The following is a 20,548-nucleotide window of genomic DNA, read 5'->3' as shown; positions in this document are numbered from 1 at the left end:
CTCTTCCGACTTTTCTCGAATCCAGGACTTGACAGCTACCATCACCTCATCGTGCGAGGTGTAATGATTACCTTTGAGGTGTATCTTGAGTTGAGGAATAAAATAAAAAACGCAAGGTGCAAGATCGGGGGGAATAAGGAGGGTGTGGAATTGGTTCAAATTTCAGGTTTCGCAGAGTCTCTCCAATTGTCCGCGAGGTGCGTGGACGAGCGTTGTCATGTTGTCAGATTATTGGCGCCCGGGTTCCTTTAACACGAAAAACTTCTTCCTCGGATATTCTAGAATGGTTTTCGATACGTTCTTGAGTGATTCGCTGGTCATTTTGAATCAAATCTTTGACGAGTTTGCGATGGTTATCGTATTTGGCAGTGATCGGACGTCCGCTACGTGTTTCATCAACAGTTATGGATTTTTCAGGCTCGCAACCACGAAATTTTACCACCCATCGATTTACAGTAGACCTATCAACAGCATTGTCAACAATGAACAGCCTTTTAACGACCATGAATCTCAGTAGAAGTCACTTTTTAACTCTCGTTGACATTGCACTAGAATACGTCTCCATACTTCCGCTTCTCAGAATACACTGGATGGATGTAACGACCTCAAACTTACGCATGCGTGTTGAAGTGGAATGATACTTCCACATGCCACCAAGAGTGCTTCTGAATGTTATTTTGTTTGTGATCTACAAGTATGTGTGCATTAGTCTTCAGCCTACCCTCGTATTCTTCTCCTTTATTATCCCAATTTTCCTCCAAATTAATGCTTAAATGCGTGCACTACCCCACCGGCTCTAGTTTATTCTCACATGCTCCCGTGCCAAACTTGGCTTTCCGATCTTTTCGAGAAACTCAATGCTTTCGTTACGGAGTTCAACCATTGCTCCTGTAGAACACTCAACAATAAAGGCAATGCCGTCTGGTAAATTATTCCTTGATCGTCTGCCAACCTGGCGTAATTTCGCAAGTCACTTTCATTTCACACTCATCAGGCCACATTTTCTCAGCAACTATATATTGAAGAAAACTGGTGATAATGGTCAACCCTGCCCTACTCCCCCGACATATCAGCGGCCCATCCAGATTCTACCTCCCCTAATATCTCATACCAGTGCTGTATGATTATTGTACATGTTTAAGTCTCCAATCTTTCCAGTCTACTCCATTGTAGGTTCTCCTATCAAATTTGTCGTCTCTACTCGGTGGTGGACCTCAAAATCCACGGATCATACACAGAAATCCCGATTATATTATTTATTCCTTTCTATTAATTGACTTGTGCTAGCAGAATTTGATCAATTGCAGAGATTTAAGTGAATATGAAGGTTTCCCTTAGAGGTATACATCCTAGTACCCATCGCATTGAATTTCTATACACACGCAAAGGATATTAAAGGTAAAGCACGAGAAGGGATGAAAGTGGGAATGACAGTCGATGAGATACTGATTAAGTCTATTCTATTCACTGAAATCAGTGCTACGTGCACTATAAAACCAGAATAGTATTGGAGGATATTAGCCGAGACCATAGACAGATAAGGTAATTTGTGTCATTAGGGTTAGGTGCGTAATTTGGTACCTGTAGGATACTTCCGGAATGTAGGAATGGTGGAGAGAAACTCGGCGTCGTTATATGTCTACTTTTAACGACATGCGGTTTCTCTCCCCCCATCATCCTTTCCTGTCCATCCCTAACGGCGCAAATGACCTCAGCTGTCGGTCACCTCCTCTAAAACTGCTACTACTACCCCATCCGACGGACGTTGCAATCCTCTTGCAGTACTCTCCCCAAATAGGGATCGGGATACCACTGAAAAATCCTTCAACAGCCTCGTTTTGAATCCAGACCCTGGTATGGGAAGCTAATACACAAGCCACCGAACCATTCCAGAAAATAACACCTTCAGGCAGGGAAACATTAACGAGGAGGGAGTGGACGACAATGATCTCCAGGAAATATGTGAAGAAAAGATGACAAGTGAAAGCCGTGATAATATCGAGCGAAGATTTGTAAGTATCAAAGGCATTGACAAGTCGAGAATAAAAGATGTATCATATTAGTTCAATAGTTTCAGCCTCAACTTTGTGGAAGTTCATTTTAATAAATGAAAAAGAAACACTTTGTTCCAATCCACCAATTTATAATAAATGAAAAAGAAACACTTTGTTCCAATCCACCAATTTATTACCGGTACGACTAGTTTCGACGCTACGGCGTCATCCTCAGGTACCTGAGGATGACGCCGTAGCGTCGAAACTAGTCGTACCGGTAATAAATTGGTGGATTGGAACAAAGTGTTTCTTTTTCATTTATTATAAATTGGTGGATTGGAACAAAGTGTTTCTTTTTCATTTATGTATCATATTATTAGTATTACATGTATATCAGTTAATGGAATGTTTGGGTGGACACATCTTACACAATTTTTCAACAATACATTTACTTGCTTCTCCCAATAACGACCACAATCTGGCATCGGACAATTCTTCCTTCCCTCATGCTTCCTTCTTCCCTTCATTCCGCCCAACGTGTACATTCTACAATATTCCTTCCCCTTCCTCGTTTGCTTAACCTTCTCTCCTCTGTCACAGTCTTCAACAACCCATCGCCAATCAGTACTCTCTGAATCCATCTTTCCTGCCTCCTTTGGATTTCTCCCAACAATCCCCTTTCCTCCCCCACCACTTGCTCGTTTGTTTTCCTTTCAGTCCACTTCCTTCTCCATCCTTCTTTACACCCACATTCCAAAATCCTCCAATCTAAGCCCATCATCCTGTTTCAATTTCCATGTTTCCGCGCCGTACAAAATCACGCCCCATGTCAAAATTTTGACAAGCCGTTTAATAAGCATATATATGGAAATTCAAAGATTTTGAACGAACAGCAAACTTACAAGATATAGAAATATTAAGAGACAAGAAACTCGGTAGGAACATAATCACACAGCATCTTCCAATGGCGGTCAGTGAATAGGGTATCTAACGAGGTTGTCATAATTAGGGGCATTAAAAGACAGGTTTTCAGTTGAAAAATGTTCCCGACGGTGTGCTTAATGGCAATGGAAGTGAATTAATTTACAGATATTACGAAGATTGTCTGAAATTACTTTGCAATGTAATGAGTCAAAACAATTTATGAAGTAAAGTCTGTTAGCCTTAATCAATGGTAGGAGTGAACATAAACTAAAAAAACAAAATATTATTCAGTTGTTTAAACATTATACAAACATGATAAATGAAAAATTCCAAAGAAACTGCGGGAGATGCTGCAACAGTAACTTTTAACGGAGTCGTCCTTTGGAATTTGTCAAGGTTTAAACAGCATAAGTGTTTAAAAGTTGGCTTTAACCTCGTGGACTGTGGCGCATCGCGCACGACTACGAATGCCTGTGACATCGTATGTACGGTATTTCGTCACAATATCTTGTTCCTTTAAAAGCCCAAAAACTTCAGAGGAAGACGACGCCTCGATAGCTTAACGGGATAAAGCACTCAACTGGATATTGAGGGATCTGGGTTCGAATCCCAGGCAAGGTGAATGATTTTTGCACTCTGAAAATGTTTCAATGATAAATGAAGTTTTAAAATAAAAATGATACATATATTTGTTCCATGCATATATATATATATATATATATATATATATATATATATATATATATATATATATATATATATATATACATTCAAACACGAAATCCCGCCAAACGGCGAATAAATACTCATATATACAGAAACACTGTTTCTGTATATATGAGTATATATATATATATATATATATATATATATATATATAAATATATGTGTGTGTGTGTGTTTTGAAGTACATGGGTACACAAGTACGGTGGTATTTAACCACTAACGTGTGTTCTTCATGATTACCCTTCGAATATCGGATACCTTAAAAATGGTAAATTCTTGAATAAACCCTCCTCAAGTGGTCGCTGTATTGCCGTTTATGAAAGAGAGTTCGGTGGCATGTCCAGTGCCATGAAATCTATCTTAACAAAGGTTTCTCCTCTGTCGAAATGAACGATCCGACAACTGCCGTCGCACACTTTTAAGAGTTTGATGAACAAACGTAGAATGTGTGTACTCAATGTAATAATTGTGACAAAACCCCATCGCAGAAATACGCTGTTCTAGAAGGAAGTCTTCAGTTTTTGTATGCACGGCAACTGCTTCAATCACGCTCTATGGCATGAGGTTCTTCGACGAAAAGACACTTGATTACTGTATATCAGATGAGGAAAACCTAAGGAAAGCGATCTATATGATTTCGAAGAATTATTTCACTATTTATTATCACGCCAAGAAACCTTGAAATTTAAACGTTGACTCATCTAAAAAGAGGGATACCGCGAAAAAAGATTGGCGATTCTTAATATGCACCTTATCAGTGGATGTTTATACGAGATAAGCTTTCTTATAAGAGAACTGTTAGAGACAAAGATCAGCACATCTCCGATCAAGGTTCTGAGGTGCGATCAGAAGGAAGTTACCGGAAATTCCGACAAGACCAGGTAAGAACTACACAACTAATAATTAAGTTGTAAAACTCCGAGCCAGAATTGTTAGTCGTATTGTGAATTAAACTTTTCAATCTAAAAACATTATAGGGTCTTATAAAAGGAAGATAGTATGTAACATTCGTCAAAAAACATTTTCATTTAGATCGATACACACTTCCTAACAGAGGGACGTCTGATGGCACGCCAAAAGCCACGTGAGATTGAAAGGTATTGCGGTGGAACCTATCGGGAACTCAGGTTTACATTCTGTTTTTTTTTCATAATTAATAATTGAGTAATACGCATGAAAACCAGCTGCCGTTAGTTCAAAGAAATTAGTAGAATACAGGACCACTGGATTTGCTGTGGAGTATAATAAATACAAGAAGTGTCCAATAAATAACGGATATTTCAGTTATTTGGAAATAATATTATTTATTCGTCTATATCAATGTAACATCTTCGAAGTATTCCCCGTTAGATATTATTCAGGTTTGCCAGCGCTGTTTCCAATCCTGGAAATACTTCTGGAACTCGATTTTTGGTATAGCGTTTACCTCTCTCAGGGATACGTTTTTCCATTTATGTTTGTGGAACGACGACCCTTGAAGGTTCTCTTTATTTTTGGGAAGAGGAAAAAGTCACACGGGGGCATGTCTGGTGAATATGAAGGATGGTTCAAAAGCCATGAATTGTTTCGCCACAAAAGCGTGCGTGTTTTTTCCTATTGCTCAACGCAAACGGCGTTGAACTAATAAGTAGAACCCTTGGTTGGTTGTTTGACCTCGTGGCAAGAACTCATGGGGCAAAATATGTCGTTCACTCTACGAAATTACTGAATTCCTGCTACTTTCCGAACGAATCTCGTATACACTTTTTGATTCATCCCAATGAGCTCAGGTTTAACGGCTTACGAAGATCGTTTTTGGGCTTACAAAACATTAAGAGATTGAGAACTTAAGAGGAAGCCATTGTTTGAAAAGATATCGACTCTCGACGGGTTTCGATTTCATCCTTCATTGGTGTGCAAGCAAAAAGAAGAAACAGCATTGAAGCAACAATTTCAAAGCGTTAAATCTGTAACAAATGGGTATAAAGCCACTATGAAAAAGAACGTCCGAAGTAGCATTTCGGGCGATCATCACAGGGTCATTCAATCAGCCCAATCAATCAACGTATTAGGGGTACTTAAAAGCCTTTAGGAGAAAATCACGAAAAAACGGCGTCATTCATCAAAAAGATCTGTGTCTATTGATCCATTGAACAGATCTTTTTGGTAAGCAATCGCATAACACGGAGTGCATCAGGTTGATAAAAGGGGGGGAACTAATCGCAAACCGATTTGGCTTCCCGAAAGAGCTCATGATAAGATTATTTCATAAAGAAGCAAAATAAGTCATTGTAGCTGGGGATAAACATTGGTGACCAAATGTTGTTGAAGAAGTTCCAATGGACAGATATTAACTGTGGTTCGAGGAATCCCACCACTTGCCATTAATAAAAACCTTCGACCATCAAAACAGCTTTCTTTTTAGATTTTTCGTCTCCCCCAACAAAAGAAATACATGTAGCCATACTATTTTGCAGCAATCTCATGCCTCTATGCGATATGCGATCTCGTATCTACTCAAGTGGCCCAACCTTCTGTGCCATAATTCCCGGCTATCCTGCGTAGATGCCATGTTGGCTATCTTTGTCATAACATTAAGCCAGTAAATGCCTCTGATCTCTATTGCCATTTAATTTTAACATTACCCTGAATTTTACCGACACTGCTGTGATAAATATGACAACGATACCCGATGCGTTAAAAACAAAAACCATATCCATTTTTGGCCATAGCACTAACAGATAACAAGTTGCTTGATAAATTGGGGTCACGAACAACATCATTAATCAGTCATTCACCATTCTTAGGATTTACTCTAATTTGAACATCACCAATACCATTACTGCGCAGATCTTCACCGCTGGCGCACAGACTTTCTTTGCTCATACATTCATTATAGTTCTGCAGCCAATTCTGGCAATTGGTCGCACCAGAGTCTACATGCCAACTACCAGCTTTCATATTAGCTGACAATGTGGTAAACAATGACCTACCTTTTTCTTTGGAATTAGTTTTAGACTGTATCCATAGACAGCCCTTAGCCTTGTGACCGACTTCGTCGCGCTCAAAACACAAAAGCACTTAAAACTACATTTATATCGGCTCTTCTAAAACTTATTGTGACTTGCTGTGCCAGGTGCTTTCTTGCTTTGAATGCTGGATAAGAATGCCAAAACTCCAGGGTGTCATTTGTCCTCAGACGACTGCTTGACGTCCTCCTGCAGTAGTTTCCGTTTCACGAAGTCACTGGCTATCTGTGCACTGGAACTTTTCAACCCCAGTACCGTTGGATCATAATCTGATGGTAGAGCACTCAACATGATGACCCCAACATATTCATCATCTGAGGGGCACTAATATCAGCCAATTGTTGTGATAGTGACATTAACTCCGTTACATAGATTTCCATGCTTTCATAGTAGTCTAATTTCACCCCAAACAGTCTCCTCAGCAATCCAAGCCATCCGGTCAGCCTCTTGTCCTCATAAGCTGCTTTAAGGCTATCCCAAGCTTCCTTTAATGTTTTCGATGCTGTACATGAAACAAGCAATGTGGCATGATCATGAGGCAAACTTTTGCTCTTGCTATCTGGTCTTTCTTGCTCTCAGGAACATTCATTAACTGCAGAAAATCCCACAAACCTTCATGCATCAGGCAGAGTTTCACCAAAAAATTCCAGTTATTGTGGACCCTGAAGATTTTCAATTACAGGCTGAGGGCCAGAACTAACTACATTCAAAGTCATGACGCTAGTTGTGCTTAATCATCAAAGTTTGTCGAGTTATTCACTCGTCTGGGCCCATGACCTATTAATTACGTAGGATTTGAAGGATAATACTTGGATATGATAACAAAACTTTTATTTAGCAAGGCCTCATGTCTGGAAGTACTAACGAAGAGGTATGCCACACTAACCGAGATACAAAAAACATCTGAATGTCCGACCCCGCTCACACATGGAGCCCAAGAATTAATAATATGCAACAGAGAGCCATAGTCAAATGCAGGCTTTTGAATTCAAATGAATTTCAACTAAAACGCATCATCCAATTTTATACTGTGGAAAGAAGTGAAATAATTAGAATAATATTAATTTTTCTGCAGAATTCTCCCCACTCATCCAATTTAAAGTGAATTGTCAAACGAATGACCCAACCTTAAGTCAAACCTGTCCTCCAACTCTACCAAACTCAATGGACTCTCTCAAAGAGTGACCGTTAGAATTACAGGGTCCGTACAATAAGTATCGTAACTGGTTCGCTGTAGCCTCAACGGAGTGGTGGATGGGGGTCCGATCGGTCGGCTCGGTAGAGGGGTCCCCCATCACTCAGGCGTAATTACGTCAGTCGCCTCCAGGCATGTATTGAGACAGGAGGTGGATTTTTATGACGTGTGATTGTCGGTAGTGTCATCGCGCCAGCATGGAGCGCACCGTCGAGCAATGCTACGCTGTGAAGTTTTGCGTTAAACTCGGGAAATCCGCGTCAGAGGCCCTTGAACTCATTACACAGGCTTATGGGGATGATGCCTTAAGCCGCACAAGAGTTTTTGAGTGCTACAAAATGTTTAAGGAAGGCCGGGAGCTGGTCCAAGACGAGCACCGCGTCGGATGCCCGACGACCGCTCGAACGGATGCTCAGGTGGCTAAGGTGAAAAGAGATTTGGACTCTGACAGGCGTTTAAACATCGTCCTTATCAGTGAGGAGACGGGCCTTTCAGTACCGTCCATGCCATTGTAACAGAAGATCTTGCGTTGAGGAAAGTGTGCACAAAGCTGGTGCCGAAAGTCTTGAGTAAGGTGGTGGAAATTTTGGACGGTGTCCAGGAAGATGAAGATTTTTTCGACAACGTGATTACCTCAAAGGATATCTCAAAAGGAGCTCAAAGGATATCGGTTCGACTTCATCAAGGCAGTTCAAGCGGTGACGACAAAGGCTCTCAACAGTATACTGGAAACCGACTTCCAGTGGGCTTTTGACGAGTGGAAGACAGGCTGAACTAAGTGCATTGATGCAGGAGGAATGTATTTTGAAGATTATTGAGTAATTGTAATGATAACTCCAATAAATTTTTATTTTTGGAACCAGTCCCTATACTTATTGTACGGACCATGTAGATACGGATTCCAAGCATTACTTCTAACATCTAAATGCCAGCAAAAAACAATTTCCAACCCAAGAACAGCTAAAACCAAAGCACTCCTAGCAGGTCACTTATCATACTCGAGAGTGGTTACCATTTCAAAGTTCGTGACTGCTGTTTCTAGCAAGAAAAGGAGCAATGAAGTGACAAAGCAGAGGCTGATGAGTAAATATAGATTGGACGTACAGGACTTAAAATCACAGGCCAACAGAAATACATGAAGAGAGAGTGCTACACTTATTTGGTTATGTTAAGAAAAATGATGATGGTCGAATGACCAGACATGGAGAATAGGAAAGAGTAAATGGTATTGGTGGAGGGGGTGGGCCCGGGAAGGCCATGGGCTAATATGATCAAGAATGTACTGGAGAAGATGAATTTTATTAGGGTGAGGAATGTAAGAGTGTATAAAGGTAGTATGCTTGGACCGGTTTGAAGTTTAAGGGAATAAGTCTCCTAAAACAATTTAAAATGGACAGAAACCAGGCAGTGGAGGTCATAGGTACCTACTCCAATTATATGCAAAGCAATAACTTATTTACTACATGATCAGTAAACTTTGGTGGGCCAAAAGGAAGTACAATAGGTACCATACTGCTCTTAATTTATATAAATAATTTAACAATCTTTGTAAAAAGTGACGAAATAATTCTTAATGCAGATGATACGAATTTAATACGAAGTAACAAGAGCAATACATTGCTGGAGTATTATGTTAATCATTCCTTTGCACTCTTAGGAGATGGAAGTGGGAACATTTGTGATGGTAGCACAGGGCAAAAATACTTCTGTTGGGTTAACAAAACCTAATGCAATGCAAGATGGTGGGAAAGATTTGGAAAGAATAAGGGACTATCATGATGTAGGGTTAGTTCATGAAATAGAATTACCACACAAAATACTTGCAGGAAATATTCAAATATATTACATGTATTATTTTGAGACTTTTCTTAGAAGGAATGCAGAGAAAAACTAAAACAATCACCATTTTTATATATTTAGGTAACATGACTTAGTGGAAATCCAGGCAGTTAATTCCAAGTTGTCCACAACTAGAGGCAATCGTATGGACTGCCCCTACCACAATTCCCTCTGGACTTCTGAAATTAATTCTCATCGCAAAAATGTCAGTTGACCAAAATACTCATTTCTCTCCACCATTGGTCATTTACTTAAGTTTTTTGTCTCCCCTGAATTTTCCTGAGTAACTTTCTCCTTTCTTCTTCGGCAACATTTTCCTTTCTTTGATCACTTAAAATTCAGCTCAAATTTTCCATTCTTTTCACTCACCCAGCCCTCTGAAAGACCAATTTTCAGAACCATACTACAAGGTACAATTTCCACTGGAGGTTAATCAAATATTTTTCTATGCCTGAACTCTTTCACTAACTTCGTTCTTGATCTTATTACCATGCTGAATACTTGTTAAACTATAAACCTGGGAAACAGGATTGCATGGGTAAAATGAACATTTGAATTCAAAGCTACATTATAGCTTGTTACTAACTCCAGCCTTAACTAACAAATCAAGAGATGGTGTTTGTAATATCAGAAAATGTTTGCTTTGAGTAGGCCTCATCTCCAACTAAACTGCTGTTAATGTTTCAGCTATACCCATCACATGGTTTCATTTTCATAGCTGATTAAAGCATCAAACTTTTGTTCATTTAGAATAATAGAAAAAATGCATTGGATGCAGTAATTAAACACTTCTTTTTCAAAGGCTTAACACCAGAAGAGTTCAAATCTGAGTTGGATGAAGTTCAGGGCATATCTACTCCTGTTTTTCCGACTGTTTACAGTTGGGTAAATGGGTTTGAATGTGGCCATACATCCACAAATTATGAACATCATTCACAACACCCAGTGGAAGTGACTTCCTCTGAAATGATTAACAAAATCCACTACATGGTTTTGAATGATCCACAAATCAAAATTGTTCAGACCACAGGTATATCACAAGGTAAAATGTTTTCAATTTTGCATGAAAAATGGGGTGTGAAAAACTTGGCTATATGGGTGCTGAATTTGCTCTCAATGGAGAATAAATGCAACTGTGTGGTCAATTCAGAGGCTGGTTTGAAACTTTTCTGACCAAATCCTGACAAGTTTTTGCATCAGTACATAACTGTGGACGAGACATAGATCACTAATACTCTCCAAAGACAAAGGAACAGGTAAAACAGGGGGTTACTAAAGACAATCTGCCTTCAAAGAAGGCAAAGATAGTGAAATCATAATAATATGGCCAAGAATATGATGTCCATGGTGTTTCAGAATGCATGTGGAATCATTAACGCCAATTACTTGGAAAAAGAACAAACAATAAGTCGGGAGCATAATGCATCATTATCACACTGTTTTGAAAGAAGAAATCAAGAAAAAGTCCTTGTTTGGCAAAGAAAAAATTTCTTCCATCAAGTTAATACCCAGGTGCACACCTATGCAGTTTTGATTGCAAAAATTAATGGAATTGAAGCTCAAATTTTTACAACATCCACCATATTCACCAGATTTGGCCCCAAGTGACTTTTTTAAATTTCCTTGAAAAAATGTCTTGGTAAAAAACAATTCACATCAAACAAGGAGGTCATTGCCACCACATGTAAGTATTTTGAGTAGCTACTGAAATCTTACTTTACAGACAACTTTAAAAAAAAAAATGGAGGATCCCAGGGAAAAGTGTAACATGTTTAAAGGATATTATCTTTAAAAATAAGGAATATCTACAGAAGTATTTTTTTCTAAGGACTTATTGGAAAGCCCAAGTACCTAAAATTCACATAAATCTACCTATTCTCTGTGGCCATCTATATAATTCAACAAAATAAAATTTTTCTCTGAAATGATTTACAGTGGCTTCTATCTGGAGTGCAAACATTTGCAAATTATTAAATCCAAAGGGAAGCACGGGAAGAAACCTACCATAAAGAATGTCAGCATACAACAACATTTATGTTTACAAGGTGAGTAAATCAAAATTATTAATTAAAAATTAATCATAATTTTTTAAAGATTTAATAATATTTCATTGCAACAGTTGCCATAAGAAATTGATGCATGAAAAGAAATGTATTGACCTGCCTTTCTAATCAAAAGCTCTAAAATACCTTGCTGGGATAGGTACAATATATTTTTAATATGAATCTGTATGTGGAAAAATCCTTTAACCCCATCAGTTCGATGACCTATTTCTCTTATTCATCTAAATAGACATTAAGATATGTATGTTTTCTTGGTAAACTCTTCTAGATATGAATTTTTTCATTTATTGTGGTGCTAAATATTACATCCTCCTTTCAAATTTTATCAACGATTTTGCACTGCATTCAAATTACCATGCATGTACAAAATTAGCCATTTTATTTCAGCGCATCATTATTGTCTTGTGTTGATACTTATTTTTTACAATAAAAGACAACATCAACACAAATCTATATTTTTGTCTACATTGAATAAACCTGCTATGTGTTCAATCTCTCAATTCCTTTGGTACATCACGATAACTCCCTTGGTGCTTCTCTCATCAAAGGATATGAAATTTTAAAAAATTCAAGAATTTGTGCAAAAGAGGATATTGATATCAGCCCATTCACTTGGATAAAATAAGAGATAAATACAGATTGGTTACTTAATTAAGAATTTTAAAGTCTCATTCTTCATGGACAACTCATAATCATACAAAACTACATATAAACACTCCACACCTCATGACCATCTACAATTAAGTTAACAAATCCTTTTTCATACAAATTCATAAATCTCTATTATTAGAACTCTAGTGTCAAACACCTAAGAAGCACATTTCGATGCTCAATACATCAGGGTGCATGATAGTTCCACCACCAACCCTCTATTACAAAGATATTACCTCCGAATAAAGGAACAGTTTGGCACCATTCCCTTGATCTTTCATATTACCAAATACATGATTCAATGGAACTCTTCTGAAATTCAAATTGTGCTTCGTGTATCTATTTTTCATTTGGAACAGTTTGGGGAACAAGGGTCCGGAACAAAAATAAAAGGAAATGTTCAAGATTATGAAAAACTCCGCCAAGAATGTCTTTCCAAAGGAATTTTATTCCAAGATCAAACATTTCCAGCAAATGCCAATTCCTTAGGCCAATGGGGAAACCAAGAATGGAAAAGACCGGGAGTAAGTATTTATCTGGATCTCATAAGGTGGGCAGAGTAATGTCTAAACAGTTTTGATTTTGAGCTGTAATGATCACACTTCTTCAAGTACAGTAGTTTTAATTGTAATTCTTCGAAATTGTAAGTAATCAAATCCACAGTTCCTACAATCATTGTTAAGTTTTATTAATTTCATCTCATTATGTTTGGATTGGACAGGACATAGAGCCACAGACTAACAGAAAAGATATTGAAAGTATCCCATGATATATTCACAGATCTCTATAGTCATTTTATTGGAACTTTTAGTTAGCTACAAAACTACTTCACTTCTCTATATATTCGCCGTTCACTTCTAAGCATTTTTCATACCGCTGTACCAGCTTCTTTAACCCCTCTGCAGAGAAGCTCGCCACCTGAGAGTTGAACCAATTGACAACGCCGTTCTTGAGTTCCTCTTTGGATTTTAAGAAATTTAAAAAAAAAAGAATTTTAAGAAAAGGCTCATCAAAACTTTGATATGGAGCATAGTTATATACGATGCGAAAACATCGTCAATGAAGCAGTGTGATAGGCGTAGATTGGAAGCTTTTGAAATGTGGGTGTGGAGAAGGGTGGAGAAAGTGAAGTGGACAGAAAGGAAAACAAATGAGTATTAGTAGTAGAGTAGTAGAATTAGTAGAGGCTACCAACAGCTGAGCTCATTTGCACCATTAGGAATGGAAGGGAAAGGAGGAAGGGTCGAGCAAAACCCGGCATCGGTATTAGCCTGCTCTTATCGAAAGGTGCCAAGGGGTGTGCAGTTTAACGTCCTATCTGATGGACAGCGTACTCACTCAAAATGCTCTCCACAAAGCACCTCAAGTGTGGATCGGGATACCATTGAAAATGATCTGCCATCTCCAGGATTCAAACCCTCTGGGTGGGAAGCCAGTATGCTAAGCACAGCACCATATTGAAAACAAAATAGAAGGGTCTAGGCATGGTGGGGGAGGAGAGAGGATTGTTGAAAGAAATCCAAAGGAGGCAGGAAATATGGATCAAAGCATATTGGCCAGCAGTGGGATGTTGAAGACTGATGGAGGAGAAAAATTTATGCAAGCAAGGAAGGGATAGAAATAGAATAGGTATTTTGGGTGGAATGAAGGGAGTAAAGAAGTGTGTGGAATTGAATAGAGGTTTATAGTTGTGTTGAATGTCAATTTGCATTTAATTTTTTTTTGGAGGCAAAGAAGTTTATCATTGTTCAGTCTGTGCCCACTCAAAACTAAATTAAACAATGCATATCAACAATAATAATAATAATGACCATTATCATTATGATCAATGAGAGATTATGATGTAAATCAATGGACTTAAGAGGCTTGGAAGATTGATTTGGTGAATAATAAGTACATTCTGTATTCATTCTAGGAGATAACCAATAACCCCAATTTCATTTTGGATGGAACTTCACGGTTTGACATCAACCAAGGAGAGCTAGGTAAATAATTAGCTTGGGAGCGCTCGATTCAATACCATATAAAAGTGTGCTAATACACATTCTCATATGTTACTACACAGTTGACAATGTTGAATTAAACCTCCCATGGATCAATTAATTCATTAATGTGATATTATACGTCATTGATTATTGTGTAAAAAGATGCAAAGACAAAATGTAAGTTATCTGCAAGTCAACGAAGGCAACAAAGAAGAAAATATACCCTAACATTGATATTTTGTAGTGCAAGCTAAGCTCCATTATGGAGCAAGAAATATGTCGAGGACTTAATACAGTAATATGCAACTGTGATTAAGTTTCTAATGTGAAATTAACTATGGACTGAAAATGTGCAGTGACCCCTTCCTGCGTCAAGTCCTGTTCTTGTTTTTATTTCCTCAATGATGACCAAAATACTGACATTCTTCAGAATCTTTCCTCTGCCTTCATTTTCCTTTGGAATGCATATGGCACTGACGGTCAACTGGTCACCAATCACCTTTTCCATAGGTACTATGTATATAACTCAATTAAATTTGAATTTCCATTTAAGGTGACTGCTGGTTAATTTCTGCAATTGCTAACATAACTCTCAATCAAAATGTTATTGATAATGTCATCTCCAAGGATCAAACATATAAAGATGATGAATATGCAGGAATATTCCACTTTAGGTGGGTTTATATTTTATTTATCTATACATTATAATGCATTAATATCTATGTACATACCGATGTATAAAGATCTGATTGGCTATTGGCTCAAGAACCAAAATAGCAATAGAAGTGCAGGTTTCACAAGGTTTTTCCAAATATCATTTAGAAATGTACATTTTCCTTCAAGTGTTGCCAAAATATATATCCAGTTTAGACATCATGACTATTTTTTCCGGTTTAAAACATAAAATTTGACTTGTCCTATTTATTTGCAGTATATCAGTCTCTTTTATTCTTTTCATTTTATCAGCTATGTCTTTACATAGCCATTAATTTGTTCCGCATAATGTTTTACACTCATCATGCTGAGCTGTGCTTCTGAGTATAAAACCAAATTTTACACTCTAAGACTGCTAGTTTATCACATTAAGGTTTAAAAATTCTCTGAAATAACACCAATCACATTCCAGGCCTCAACAAATAGTCAACTAAATGTGTTAAATATTCATCTCAGCTAATGCCTACAAAAAAATTAACTAACGTAACCACACACACATACTTTGAAACCAGTCCAGGAATTTTTTGATCACACCTTGTATTAATAGTTTCCAATTTCAGGGTGTATTTCTTATTATATGAAACTAATTTTCAAACTTACACTACCCCAAATCCTTCTTAAGAGAATAAGGTCAACATTATGCCATGACTTTGTGCACTCATTTCATGAAAAAAGACATTTAATTTTTAACGCAGCCAATTGTTACTTTCTACCCGACTATATGAAATGGTCAAAACATCAAGCGGAGTACAGGACAAGTAACATGATATTGCTACAGAAAGTAATAATTTATAAGTCTCAGTTAAATTCTGAGCACAGGATCTGTTTAGTAGTATGGCCATTGCTAGTGTAAAACTGTTATTTGTTTCAATGTTTCATTGTTAGTGCTAGTGTTACTGTTATCTGTTTGTGGGATAAGAAGCCATTAGGGCATCTAGCACCATCTTACCATTACAGCAAATGCACATGAATATAATTACACATGACTTTTCAATCTTATTTTAGGTTCTGGCAATTGGGAAAGTGGGTGGATATTGTGGTTGATGATCGCCTCCCAATTAAGTATAATCGCCCAATGTTTCTTCATTCCAAAGATAACAATGAATTCTGGGGATCTTTGCTGGAGAAAGCATATGCCAAGTATGTATTCTGAATTTTTATGACTAGTAAATATTTTACAAGAATATTTTGCAGCATTATAGCCAGATTGAAAGGAATCATATTTTTATAAATTTATTCTTCCTATGCATCCATAATCCTTCCAGGCTCATAATTTATATTTGGAAATACTGGATACTATATTGACATAGCTTAAGCAGCTGGCTCAGAAAAATAGTATTTTTGAATTAAATAAGTGGTTATGACCTCAGTATGATTTCTCATTGAAAACTGCATTGAAAAAGTAAAATGATGCCCGAGCAAAAATGCAATACAGTTCAGTAAAGTTAAGAGTGAAGTCAGGAAATGAATTTTAATCCTGCCTAATTAAAAGCGAAGGATTCATTTTTGGATACCACCTGAAACCACAGATTTATGCAAAATGTGTATGTAGTGCCCGGGAAAATCTTAATGCACCCTTACATTTTGAAAACTATTATAACGACATATAATTATTCCTTAGACCACAGCCAATTGGGTGCCAATTCAAGTACTACCTCACTTGACCAATGGAGTTAAGGACAAATTTATGACTCTTACCTTTAATTCACTCAACTTTGAATGTTTACCCATCCAAAACATACATGGGTCATCTGCAAACATACGTTTTATGAATCAGGAAGAACATCCTTAGATTAATTTTTGGGCATGTTAATATAACCTATTCAATCATGATGCAATTCTGCTTTTCTGATCCACTTCTATGCCACACTCTAAGCTCACAGTACTGTTAAATACACATATTAAATAAGGTGTAAAATACAGTATGATGCACCCCTTAATATTGATGTTTCTGAGTCATCTTTCTTTGTAACACCTGACAGCCACTGTCTATTTTATCCTCTTTCAGATAAAACAAAAGCTCATACTTTAATTCTGAATAATAGAGAGAGAGAGAGTGATATAATTTTTTTAACTTCTTAAAAGACATTTTCCAGAAAAATTGATATTCAAATCATGATCTATTTGTTTTTATTAAGCACTCAATTTTATATATTTATTTTTTTTTAATTTGTCCAGAGACCATCATACAAAAAAAATTGTACATAGTATAGGACACGTCAATATATACAATAATACACAATGTAAATACATATGCCTATTCTAAGTTTCATGTTCCATGAAATTCCTAATAGAATAGAACAAATTCCTTTGAAGAAAAGCTCTCAATTTTCTTTTAAATAGATAAATGTTTGTGCTGGATTTCAGGTCCTCGTTTAGCTTATTAAACATAAGGAGACCCCATAGATTTAGGGCCTAGTGCGGTGGTTCTAGTTCTTACGTAAGTTCGGTGCAGATCATTTTTAGACCTGGTCCCATAGTGGTGAATACCACAATTTGTGTCATACATTGAAAGGTTTACAAAGGTGTACACCAGTAATACATGGCAAAGGTAAAATGTTCAATTTATGGAATAATGGACGACAAGGAGCATTATGCTCTGCTTTGACAATTAGCCGTACGGCTTGCTTTTGAATTTTAAATATTGTGTCTGCAAGCGGAGAAGAACCCCAGAAAAGGATACTATATACTAAACAGGAGTAGATATTTGCATAATATATTGACATGAGGACATCCATTGTTACGGTAAACCTGATGCTTCTAATAAGGAAGCAAATGGTATTCATTTTTTTGCCCAGGTGACATATATGCTCCCACCAGGACAACCGCCCGTCTAGAACTATTCCTAGGAATTTTGCATGGGGCGCTTGGGGAATTAGTTTTCCACTTGATTCAATTGCAAAAGTGGCCATGTTTTTGTTTTTATTAGCAAAGTAAAGTAGTTGGGACTTTTCCAAACTTAAATTCAGCTGATTCCTGCTACACCATGAGTTCAGATGTTGAACGGTTTGTTTAGCATTGTTTGTTAAACTTTGGACTGTAGAGGCAGTGAGTATGATACTGGTATCGTCTGCAAATAGGAGTGGATCATCCCTTTCGTTGGTTCTTATATTCTCAGGTAAGTCATTAATGTAGAGGAGAAACAGGATAGGACCCAGAACTGAACCCTGTGGGACACCTTGGCATACAACTTTACCAGGAGAGATGAATTTTTTTCCATCATTGAGCAAAACCACGTGCTGCTGACGGCCCTGAAGATATGAGACTAACTAGTCATGTGCATTGCCCCTAATGCCATATTTATGCATTTTTTGCAATAGTAAATTGTGATTTACTGAGCCAAATGCGTCAGAAAAATCACAGAACATTCCTACAGATTCTAGCTTGCAATCAAGAGCTGTCAATATATTATCAATTGCCTGATAAGCAGCAGATTTGGTGGACCTATTCTGCCGAAAACCATGCTGAAATTTTGACAGAATCTTCTCAGATTCAACATATGGGGTGAGGCGATTGAGAAACACTTTCTCAAATATTTTGCTAAACTGATTTAGGAGAGATATTGGGCGATAAGAATTCATTTCGTGGGGGCTACTTTTCTTTTTATAGAGCGGGATAACTTTTGCAACTTTCAAAGGAGGTAGGAATATTCCTTGCAGCAGGGATTCATTTATAATATGTAATAGAGGTGCCCTGATCAGATGAAATGAGCGTTTAAGAACTGGGCTGGGAATCTCATCCAATCCTGAACTAAATTTATTTCGTAGATTCTGAAAAATATTTTTCAATTCTATGTCTGTGCAGGGGTAAAGAAATAAGGATTTGCAAGAGCTGGTAAAGCTTGTAATAATTTTCACATAATCGGGCATTAGTAAAAGTGGATGACAAATATCATCTGAAACTTTTGACTTAAGTGAAAGTCAAAGATAAACAAATAAGATAAAGTTCATTTTGTATATTGCACTTCAAATGAATCATTTATGATGAATGAAAAAAGAAATAGGAACTTGAATCAAGTGAGATGCTCAAAAAGCTTTAAATGTAAAACCCAAAAATGTATCCTGTCACTTACAATCAATACATAACAGGAAGTATTGGAACCACACTGCATAATGACAATATATATTCTCTTTGAAGTCAAAAGTAAGGCAAACACCTTGAGTTGCATAAAAACAGTATACCTTGCAGTTTGTATAGGATGAAGTACAATTTGAATCCATAAAATATGGAAAGAAAATATGAAAGTACAGAGGTGCTGCTGGGTAGTCTGGGTCAAGTTTTTATTTTCCTACTGATCACAAACCACTTAGAAGTTGCAAATGCTTTTTGTTTGAAGGACTATTTAATCCAAAGGGAATTAGTGACCAATATCATAGCAAATGAATGATGAAGAGCACTGACCTCTGCCTACATGTTTCCTCTACACGAGATAAGGTTCGCTACTATCCCCTTTACTGATAACCATCATTTTCCGATTAAAAATCAAACAACATAATTGGATTGCTCTTCTTTGGGTGTCAGTTCATCAAAAGAAATGATCAAATTATACTGAAGTTCTATTTATATGCAAAATTATTCTATGCCTCTTGTGTAAACTTGCCAAAGAAGGAAGCCCTACTTACACTGTAAATTAAGCATGGTTCCTTTTAATTCCATATTAGACAGGTTTAGTAAACTAAAAACGGTCCTTTTTAAACAAACTGATATGTCTTGTGCCAACTTTATGTTTTTCCATTGCATTCATGGTTTTTATAAATTACATTTACAGATTAAATGGATCATACCAAGCTCTTGTTGCTGGCTTTACTTATGAGGCCTTAGAAGATTTCACAGGAGGGCTGACAGAGGTTATTAAGCTTCCAGAATACAATTCCAGTAATTTATTCCGAATAATGAAAAAAGCTTATGATCGATCATCATTGATGGGGTGTTCTATCGAGGTAAATGATATTTTCTGGGATAAAATGACTAATCAATAAGAGGTTACTTACATCAGCATAAGACTTTTACCTAATCACTTTCACTGCATGTGTGACTTATTGATTGCATTATTTTAATGCAACCAATAAGTCACACATGGCATGCATGATGCATTGGTAGGAAATGAATTTAAAAAAAATAATTGACTTGATATTCTAACCCATTACAGTGTATCATTGAAGTAATGAGTGTACATTTACAGAATGCTATTGGCTGCATTACCATTCTTGGTTTTTCCAATCCTCCCTATATTCCTTCAATCTTCCCTATCCTTAAAAACTGCTTATATTTCCATGTCCGATGTGCCACCTGATTATATAATTGAAAGTTATTTTCTAACATTCCCACATTTCAAAAGCCTCCAATCTATGTCTATCATCCTGCTTCAGTGACCATGTTTCCATGCCGTGCATAACAATGCTCCATATATGTTCAAATGATCCTTTTCTTAAAATCCTCACATAATGTC

At 37.0% G+C, this 20,548-nt stretch overlaps 1 protein-coding gene across 1 annotated transcript in view; it reads left to right on the top strand.

Annotated features, from left to right (window-relative positions):
* The window catches only part of LOC139695474 (calpain-A-like), a 91,319-nt gene that overhangs the window by 52,972 nt on the left and 17,799 nt on the right, over positions 1–20,548 (top strand). Inside the window, exons 15-19 of the mRNA XM_071594260.1 lie at positions 9,505–9,632; positions 10,568–10,728; positions 14,939–15,059; positions 16,105–16,239; positions 19,868–20,039. Of these exons, the coding sequence (XP_071450361.1) occupies positions 9,505–9,632; positions 10,568–10,728; positions 14,939–15,059; positions 16,105–16,239; positions 19,868–20,039 (717 nt within the window). The remainder of the gene's footprint in view (positions 1–9,504; positions 9,633–10,567; positions 10,729–14,938; positions 15,060–16,104; positions 16,240–19,867; positions 20,040–20,548) is intronic.

Source organism: Hetaerina americana, unplaced genomic scaffold (assembly GCF_022747635.1).
Source record: "Hetaerina americana unplaced genomic scaffold, ioHetAmer1.1.p SCAF_6, whole genome shotgun sequence".
Classification (NCBI taxonomy): Eukaryota; Metazoa; Arthropoda; class Insecta; order Odonata; family Calopterygidae; genus Hetaerina; species Hetaerina americana.
Note: the sequence above shows the minus strand (reverse complement) of the source record. Positions and strands in the feature narration are given on the sequence as shown.